This window comes from Herpailurus yagouaroundi, unplaced genomic scaffold, assembly GCF_014898765.1.
Source record: "Herpailurus yagouaroundi ecotype Mexico unplaced genomic scaffold, PumYag 569, whole genome shotgun sequence".
Lineage (NCBI taxonomy): Eukaryota > Metazoa > Chordata > Mammalia > Carnivora > Felidae > Herpailurus > Herpailurus yagouaroundi.
Window position 1 is genome coordinate 2,792,656 of NW_024412786.1, and position 9,048 is coordinate 2,801,703.

The 9,048-nt window shown below is 57.9% G+C and overlaps 2 protein-coding genes across 3 annotated transcripts in view; one reads left to right on the forward strand and one right to left on the reverse strand.

Annotated features, from left to right (window-relative positions):
* The first annotated feature begins 3,380 nt into the window (after nt 1-3,380).
* On the forward strand, nt 3,381-6,770 carry CTSW (cathepsin W). 2 transcript variants are annotated; one of them, XM_040466176.1, is made up of 10 exons: nt 3,381-3,491; nt 3,759-3,843; nt 4,654-4,767; nt 5,153-5,307; nt 5,400-5,496; nt 5,588-5,668; nt 5,775-5,900; nt 6,099-6,163; nt 6,249-6,452; nt 6,535-6,770. In XM_040466176.1, the coding sequence occupies exons 1-10, from the start codon at nt 3,405-3,407 to the stop codon at nt 6,643-6,645; spliced, it is 1,125 nt and encodes a 374-aa protein (XP_040322110.1). In that variant the 5' UTR covers nt 3,381-3,404; the 3' UTR covers nt 6,646-6,770. The 2 variants fall into 2 exon arrangements, with proteins under 2 accessions (XP_040322110.1, XP_040322111.1); XM_040466177.1 differs by lacking the exon at nt 5,588-5,668.
* Nucleotides 6,771-6,939: 169 nt separating this feature from the next.
* The window catches only part of FIBP (FGF1 intracellular binding protein), a 4,341-nt gene continuing 2,232 nt past the window's right edge, over nt 6,940-9,048 (reverse strand). Inside the window, exons 5-10 of the mRNA XM_040466178.1 lie at nt 8,521-8,654; nt 8,078-8,186; nt 7,938-8,001; nt 7,594-7,680; nt 7,408-7,505; nt 6,940-7,066 (exon numbers count right to left, since the gene is read on the reverse strand). Of these exons, the coding sequence (XP_040322112.1) occupies nt 6,997-7,066; nt 7,408-7,505; nt 7,594-7,680; nt 7,938-8,001; nt 8,078-8,186; nt 8,521-8,654 (562 nt within the window). The 3' untranslated portion in view covers nt 6,940-6,996. The remainder of the gene's footprint in view (nt 7,067-7,407; nt 7,506-7,593; nt 7,681-7,937; nt 8,002-8,077; nt 8,187-8,520; nt 8,655-9,048) is intronic.

Here is a 9,048-nt window from a genome sequence, read left to right on the forward strand (position 1 = left end):
CCGCCCGCCCCTCGGCGGATTCCTGAGCCCGCGCCAGGGGGAGGGACCCCGACCCCCCGCTTCTCCGCCCCCGGCCAGCCGCAGGCCCCCACCCGGTCCCCCGCGGCGCTGCCCGGAGCCGCCTCCCGGCGCAGGGCCAGGGTCCCCCTAGCGCCCGATCCTGGGGGCATGGCCTTGATGCCAGGCCCCCAGACTCAACCAGGGGAACCCCCAGGCCCTCACTTTGCGCACCCCAGAATGTCATCCTGTGCACCTGGACGCTAATCTGGGCTCCTAGAATTCCATCCTGTGCACCCACATCTAAATGCCGGGGCGTCCACACTCTGCGCCTCCCAGAAAGTCATCCTGGGCACCTGGACCCCACCTAATCCCGGGGCTTCCGGACCCTCCCTCTACGCCCTCCAGAATTTTATCCCTTGCACCCGGACAGTCACTCTGTAAACACCAAAATTTCATTCAGGGTCCCCAGACCCTCGCCTGAGGACGTTCCCAGGCCCAGAACTGTTCATGTCTGTCCCTTCTCGCCTCCATCTCTAGGGCTGTCAGCCAGGTGGTCCCTTCACTCCAGGACCGCCTCCTCCGAACAATCCATCTGGGAAGCTACGACAGTTTGGAAGCGGGGGCGGCAGTTCCCTTTTGGCCCAGAATGAATGGAAGCCCCTGAGAAGGCGGGCAGGGCTGAACCTGGGCGCACAGGACGCCAGGGTCCGGGGCCAGTGCCTTACCGGCCCTCCTCCCACCCAGACGCGTCCCCCGCCCTCCCCCGCCACCTCGGGGTTCGGCCTTCTCTCCCGAGCCGGGCGCGCCTTTCGGGGAGGAGTTTAGGCGGAGTTGGCTCCCAGGAAGGGGCGGGGCCTCGTCCTGCCCACGTCTCAGGGCGGGGCCAGACGGGAAAGGGGAGCGAGTGCAGGGATCTCCCGCGTGGGGCCGAAGACGTGCGGGAACTGTTGAGCCCTCCCTTCCCTTTCCCACCCTTGTTTATCCTCACGACCGCCCCCAGTGCGGCCCCGCCCAGGGAGAGGGTGTGCCGACGGGGGCACGTGGGTACCGATATCAGCCCTTGGGGTTCATTGAAGAGTGTACCCTCCACCCCCCAGACCCTTCCCAGCCACAGGGGCGAGGACGCTAACAACAATAGCTCTTTGAAACCAAAAAGACAGACAATAACAAGTGATGGCGAGGATACGAAGGAGCTGGAACCCTCATAGACTGTGGTCCTCTTTGAAAAAGTTTGGAAGGACCTCAGAGTGTTACCACATGACCCGGAACTTTCACGCCCATGTACATACCCAAGGGAATTGGAAAACTGTGTCCATAGGAAAAGATCTATACACAACACTCATAGCAACGCCATTCATAAAACCAAAATGTAGAAACAATCTAATGCCCATTAACTGATGAATGGATAAACAAAATGTGGTAATATGATGGAATGTTATTCAGCCACAAAAAAAGAATGAAGTACTGATATGTGCTCCAAGGATAAATCTTGAAAAAATACTACACAAGGTGAAAGAAGCCAGACACAAAGGTCCTCATATCCCATATATATGACATCCAGAATGGACAAATCTGGGTGACAAATTAGGGTTTGCCAGGGGAAGGGAGGGCTAATGGACATGGGTTTCTTTTGGGGTGAGGAAAATACTCTGAAACCAGATGGTGGTGATGGTTGCACAATTATGCAAATACTCTGAAACCACTGAATTGTACGCTTTAAAAGGGTGAATTTTATGGCATCTGAATTATGTCTCAATAAAGTGGTAATTAAAAAATAACCAAAGTAATAGTTCTTAGGGCACCTGGGTGGCTCGGTTAAGTGGCCGACTTCGGCTCAGGTCACGATCTCTTAGTTTGTGAGTTCCCGCATTGGGCTCCGTGCGGATCCTGCTTGGAATTCTCTCTCTCTGCCCCTCCCGAGCCTATCTAAAAAATAAATAAACTTTAAAAAATGGGGTGCCTGGGTGGCTTTCAGTTGCGTGTCCAACTTCAGCTCAGGCCACGATCTCACAGTTCATGAGTTCAAGCCCCGCATAGGGCTCGCTGCTGTCAGGCCCAAGCCCGCTTCAGATCCTCTGTCCCCCTCTCTCTCTGCCCCTCCTCTGTGCTCTCTCTCAAAAATAAACATTAAAAAATAAAAAGAATAGTTATTACTAAGATGTATAACCTTTCTGGGCACCAGCATGCATTTCATGCAATCCTCCTGCCCAGCCAGGGAAGGGGGACCGGTATCACCCTATTTCACAGATGAGAGAGGCTGAAATTTGCCGAGGCACAGCCAGAGTGGGAAGGACAGGATTTGAACTCAGGCACTCTGATTCCAAGACTCTCCGGGTTCTTTGCCCCAGAGTAGAGTATTAAGAGCCCACCATTTTGAACGCCTCTTCTGTGCCAGCCGGGGTCATAGGTGCCCCACGGTCGTCCCACTCAAAGGAATTGTTGCTGCCACTGCGAGATGAGGATCCGAGGCTGAGAGGGGAATGGCTGGGGGGCGCAGTTGGCCAGACTTGAGCCTCCATCTTTGTGCTGAGACCTCAGTGCACCTGCCACTCGGAGTCGCCTCCCTGCAACGCTTCTCCTGACCTCCAGGGCACAGACTTCCCCTGCCCTCACCCCTTCTGCACCCCATCTGGCCCCTCAGGCCCACCCAGACCCCTCATCTCCACCCCCAGACTGTGATAAGAATGAGGACTAGAAGGCAGTAGCTGCCGCTTACTGTACCCTAGAGCCTGAACTTTCCTGTTCAAAACCCGCCAACAACCAATTGTTCGGTCTACGAACATCCATAAAGCTTGCTCTGTGCCCAGCCCTGTGCTGGGTGCTGAGGACACAGGTGTATCAGATGCTTCTTGTGTGGCTGGGAGGCGAGCGGGCACAGGCACAGCAGGGGCTCAAGGGGCTGCTGGTTACGTCAGAGGAGGGGCAACAGGGAAGACTTTTTGGAGGGTGACCCTTGAGCTGACTGAGCTCCCCAGGATGAGCAAGAGTACTTCTCCAGGGGGCACTGACTGCCCTCCACCCGGACCCAGGTGTCAGGAGCCTGTGGCACCCATAGCCCCCTGGATTTTCGCGTCATGACACTGATGGCCGTACACGGTCACTCCTCACTTAGGATCTGTCTATTCCTGTTTCCTTAAGGACAGATCCACCTCTGTATCCCTAGAATTGCCCAGAACAGGGTGGACAGAGGGCCTCTGCTGAATAAAGAAGAAGGGTGGGGTGGGCAACAGGCAGGCAGAGGGCTGTATAGGACAAAAGCCTGAAGGTCTGAGGTAGCTCCTGTGTGGAGGGGTCCACCCCTCCCAACCTGGTTTCCCCTTCGTGGTTTCTCCAGCTCCGCCCCCTCGGCCCCTCCGGCCTGGTTTGCACAGCTTCCTGCTCCCAGTACTCTTGTCTGCAGCATCATGGCAATTACTGTCTACCTTTCCTGCCTCCTGGTCCTGTCTATGGCCGGCCTGGCTCAAGGCATCAAGAGCTCCCTTAGGAGCCAGGTAAGTGCCCCCCACCTGCTTCCCATACCCTTCCTCCCGCAAATCCCATGCCTGGGTCTCACCCTTTCAGAAACAACAGCCTTATTCCCATTTCTCAGGGGGGAGCAACTAAGGCTGGAAAAGTGATTGACATGCTCGGGGAGACAGAGCAGGCTAAGCTGCTGATCCCCAGCCCAATCCCTGCAAGGCTGGGGTGAGGTGGGGTCCCAGCAATGACTCCTCACCCGCTCTCCCCTCCCACTCCCCACCCCCTTGGTTCCCTGCTAGGACCCAGGACCCCAGCCGCTGGAGCTGAAACAGGCCTTCACATTGTTCCGGATCCAGTACAACCGGAGTTACTCCAACCCAGAAGGTATCACGGGGAATGTACATCTCCGGCCCAACCCCCTTCTCCCATTTAATAGATGAGGAAATCAAGATTCAGGGTGGGGAATCGGCTTGGCCAAAGGCACTCAGCAGGACAGTGGCATGGCTGGGGGTGCACTCCCTGGTTTCCTAAACGTACAATCATTCCTAATCATTCTTTGCTATGAACTTGGAGGGCAGGCAGCAGCTGTCGGGGGTCTGCCCTGGGCGGAGAGGATCCCTCGCCTCCACAGCCACTTTTCCTCTGCCTCCAGGCAGCGGGCTGACTGCTGCCATGAGCTCACTCAGAAACACCAAGCTGGGAACTCACTCTCCGTGCACATGAGGTCGCAGCCCTGCCCCTGCCCTCTCTGGGTCTCATCTTCCACAGGGGAGTGGTCTGTGGACACCTCTCAGGCCAAGCTGCCCATGCCATGGGCCTGAACCCCCACTCCTTCCCCACCTTCATCATATTTCAGCTCCGAACCTGCAATCAGAGGTGTGAATTGGAGGTGGAGAATGTAACCTGGCAGGAAGCCAGTCTCTGATCACCCACTTTTCCTTTCTGAGTCACTCTGCCTTCCTTCAGACCCTTCACTTATCTTCTCCGTGGGTGGGCAGAGATGTCCCCCTTGCTGCCTCTGGGGAAAACCCAACCCTAGACAGGCTGGGGAGCCACTTCCTTGGCCTGCAGCGGCCACAAGAGAAGAGTGAACACTCACCTGGGTGAGTGTGGGTGGTAGGATGCCCAGCCAGCGGCCACTTCCTGCCCACGGGGGCTTAGGAGGCAGCTTAAGACAACTCTCTTTTGGTCCAGAGTATGCTCGCCGCCTGGACATCTTTGCACACAACCTGGCCCAGGCTCAGCAGCTGGAGGAGGAAGACTTAGGCACAGCCGAGTTTGGGGTGACTCCATTCAGTGACCTCACAGGTAATGGACACTTCCTGGACCCTAGGTGGTAGGTGGGGAAGCAGTGACTTCTCCAGGGATCCTGGCAGATGGACGGGGCAGACGTCCAGCTTTCATTTCCCAGAGAGGGACCCTGAGGGCCAGAGGCCTGGTTGTTTGCCCCAAGTCACAGAGAGCAGGGTCAGGTCTGGGCCCCAGCCCAGTTCAGGGGCAAGGCAGCAAGTGCACGGGGATGCATCCTAGGAAGAAATCTGGCTGCTCTCCGGGCCTCGACATCCACGCCGGTCTCCCAGGGTATTATGGGGACTCAAATAACCGAGGAGGTGGATGGTTGGAGTATGCGAGGCAGGATGTGGGGGAGAAGGGGTCTAAGTTGTGACCCTGGTGGTCCTGTCTATACCCCCAGAGGAGGAGTTTGGCCGGCTCTACGGGCATCGGAGGATGGATGGAGAGGCTCCCAAAGTGGGCAGAGAGGTAGGGTCTGAAGAGTGGGGGGAGTCAGTGCCCTCAACCTGTGACTGGCGGAAGTTGGATGGAGTCATCTCATCCGTCAAGAAGCAGGTACCTGCCCCAGTCCGGCCTAGTTCAGCCCTGGGGTGGAGGGACGGCGGGGGCAAGGCCCAGAAATCTCTTCTGCTGCCCCCCTCGTGCAGGAAAGCTGCAGCTGTTGCTGGGCCATGGCAGCCGCAGGCAACATCGAGGCCCTGTGGGGCATCAAATACCGCCAGTCCGTAGAACTCTCCGTGCAGGGTATGGCTGACAGAGTGGGGCAAGTGACGGGGGAGAGGGAGGTGCGGGGGGCCAGGGCATAGTCAACCCCCATTGTCCCTTCTTGCACCAGAGCTGCTCGACTGTGGCCGCTGTGGGGATGGCTGCAGGGGTGGCTTCGTCTGGGATGCGTTCATAACCGTCCTCAACAACAGTGAGTGCCCTGCCTCTCCGGGCAGCTGTGGTGGAGGTGGGGGTAGGGGGGAGGTGGGAGCAACATTCAGGAGCTGAGCCTCCTCCCTGGCCTTGCTTATCTCCAGGTGGGCTGGCCAGCGAAAAGGACTACCCATTCCAAGGGCAGGTCAAACCCCACCGGTGCCTGGCCAAGAAGCGTAAGAAGGTGGCCTGGATCCAGGATTTCATCATGCTGCCGGACAACGAGCAGAGTGCGGGCAGAGGGGAGACAAGGGCAGGCGTGGGGGGAGAGTAACAGGGACAGACATACCAGGATAGAGACAAACAGACTGGGCTACAGACAGAGATGGAGGGACAGAGAGGTGGAGGGTGGGGACGGGAGGTAGAACCACGAGCCAAGAACAAAGGGCACAGAGCAAGCAAGGCCTAATGGCACCTTCCACCCCCAGAAATCGCCTGGTACCTGGCCACCCAAGGCCCCATCACCGTGACCATCAATATGAAGCTCCTGAAGGTGGGACAGGATCTGGAATGGGGGTGGGGGTGGGGAGAGGCATCTAGGGGAGGTGGCCTCAGATTCAGCCCCTCTGCCGCTGCAGCTATACAAGAAGGGTGTGATCGAGGCCACGCCCACCTCCTGTGACCCTTTCCTCGTGGACCACTCTGTCCTGCTTGTGGGCTTTGGGAAGAGCGAGTCAGTGGCGGACAGGCGGGCAGGGGCAGCCGGAGCCCAGCCTCAATCTCGCCGCTCAATCCCGTTCTGGATCCTGAAGAACTCCTGGGGCACCAAATGGGGCGAGAAGGTGAGAAGGAGACCAATTCGGGGGACGAGGCAGGGTAGGCCTCCCCCTACCTTCTGGCCCTGAGGTCCCCTTAACTTCCTAGGGGTATTTCCGGCTGTACCGAGGGAATAACACCTGTGGCATCACCAAGTACCCGCTCACTGCCCGTGTGGACCAACCAGCGAAGAAGCGCCCAGTGTCCTGCCCTCCCTGAGCCTGCGCGACTGACCCTCAGCTCTGTCCTGCTATGCCAGCTGTCTCCTCGCCAGCCCTGCCCAAGCTTTTGCCCGTCCTCTTAATCTTGCTACGGCTTGAATAAACCAAGATAAGCTCCCTGGCTTCCAAGCGTACTCAGCTGGGGTGCGGAAATGGGTGGGGAGGGCACCGACACCGTGCGCTGACCCATCCTAGTGTCTGTGGGGCCCACGGACACGTACAGCCGTGTACTCGTTCACCTGACCCTTAGAGACAGATGCGTGCTCACCTACGCACACTCCCATGCACAGGCTCTTCCGAAGTCATGGCAACTTTATTGTCAGTGGGGGCAGGGTGGCGGGAGGGGACCTCAGTCATGATAGAGGCGCAGGAGGCAGCCACGGAGGGTGCCCATGTAGCGGTCCCAGAGGGCCTGGTGCCTGTAATGATAAAAGTAACAGTGACGGCTGCCCTCTACTGAATCCCTACTGCTTCTGAGCACTGCTCGGAGAGCTTCCTGTGCCTAAATGCTCCTTCACGCCTCATAATATTCTTATGATCGTTATCATCACCATCTCCAGATTCTATGGGGGAAACGGAGACATGGAGAGCTTAAGGAACCTACCCAAGGTCAGGTCACAGCTTCTAAGAGGTGGAGCCCACAGAGAGACTTCCACCCCTAGGACAGAACAGAGAACCCTGACTCTGCAGGAGGGCTAGGCCCTGGCAGAAGGCTGGCTACGGCAAGGACAAGCTGGAAAGGAGGTCCGGGGTCTCTCACCGGAAACCATCCAGGGAGTGGACGGATGCCGAATACTGATTCAGGAAGAGCCGCACATCATTCAGTGGCCAGTGGTCAGAACGGCAGGGTTCCACGAACTGTGGGCCCAAGGAAACATCTAGGATTGGTACAGCCCAGGGACAGGCCAGGTTGGGGAGTCAGAGGACGGCAAGCAGGACAGCTCACCTTCTCCACGAGGTCCACAAACAGGTCTCTGACATCCTTATTGTGGGTCAGCTTGGCGGCCACGTTCACCAGCCCCCGGGACAGGTTCTGTGGGGCAAGGAGCCTGGGAGCTCTGCCCTCTGTCCCAGAGGCTGGAGGAGGGTTAGGGCCCTTCCCAAATCTATCCACCTCCCTCAATCAAATAACTCCCCAATGTCTAGGAGCTGACTTTCCCCTCCCAGGTGGGTGGAAGGGGTGGCCGACTACCTGCCGGTCAATGTCCGGCATGAGCAGAGTTGCCCAATGGGGACAGTGCACTGAGGCCGACGATGCCCAAAGGACAGAGGCTGGGCTGGGCCACAGACCTTGAAGTTGGCTTCCATCTCAGAGAAGACACCAAGCTTTCCCCGGAGGGCAGTGCACACCAGGCTGTAGGGAGATAGGGTAAGCCCAGAGCCGCCTGGGCCCCCACTCGGGCCCCACCCTGTGGACTCCCCGGGGTCACCTCTTATGCAGGTCCAGGAGGTCTTTGTCAGCCACAAGCATCTTGAGCTCCTTCAAGTCTTGGAGAAACTCCTTGTCTAAATCCACATCCATGTCAGCCACCTGGGAGTCTGGAGGAGGCCCAGCAAGGGAGTTGGGGCAGGGGGTAAAAACCCCTCCAGGGATCTCCTGAGCCTTCCACACCCACCACCTCAGTGAACCCCACGAAGAGGAAGTGTCAGAAAGGCGGAGTGATTTGTCCCAGGCCGCAGAGAAGTAGCAGGCCCTTTGTCTGCAGACAAGGTGTGCATGGGGACACTGGACTGTGTCCAGAGGTGGCTGCGGTGGGGGCACTGAAGAGAAAGGATGCTGGAGACTGGGGCCTGCAGGAGAAACTGCTGATGGAGAGCCAGGCCCTGAGAAGGTGGGGAGGTATCTGGGCACCAAGGTCAGTGGGGGCCTCACCGACGGCTCCGAGGGTCCAGTTCTGGATCATGAGCTCAGCACAGAAGGCAAAGTCACCAAAGCTCAGATACTGCAGTTTTTTCTTCCCCGTCTCAAAGCGGTTGTTGGCAAAGAAGACAATGGCCGCATAGTCCCTGCAGGGAGGGGAGAGGGGGCCTGTCAGGGTTTGAGATTCCTTTTTAAATTTTTTTTTTTTCAACGTTTATTTATTTTTGGGACAGAGAGAGACAGAGCATGAACGGGGGAGGGGCAGAGAGAGAGGGAGACACAGAATCGGAAACAGGCTCCAGGCTCTGAGCCATCAGCCCAGAGCCCGACGCGGGGCTCGAACTCCCGGACCGCGAGATCGTGACCTGGCTGAAGTCGGACGCCCAACCGACTGCGCCACCCAGGCGCCCCTGAGATTCCTTTTTAGCAAGCAGCTCCCACCTGCAGCACTGGCTGGGCATTGGAGTTCTGGCCTATCTCTGCCCCAACTCACTATGTGACAAGTTTCAAGTCCCTTCTCCCTGGGCTTCCTCACCTGCC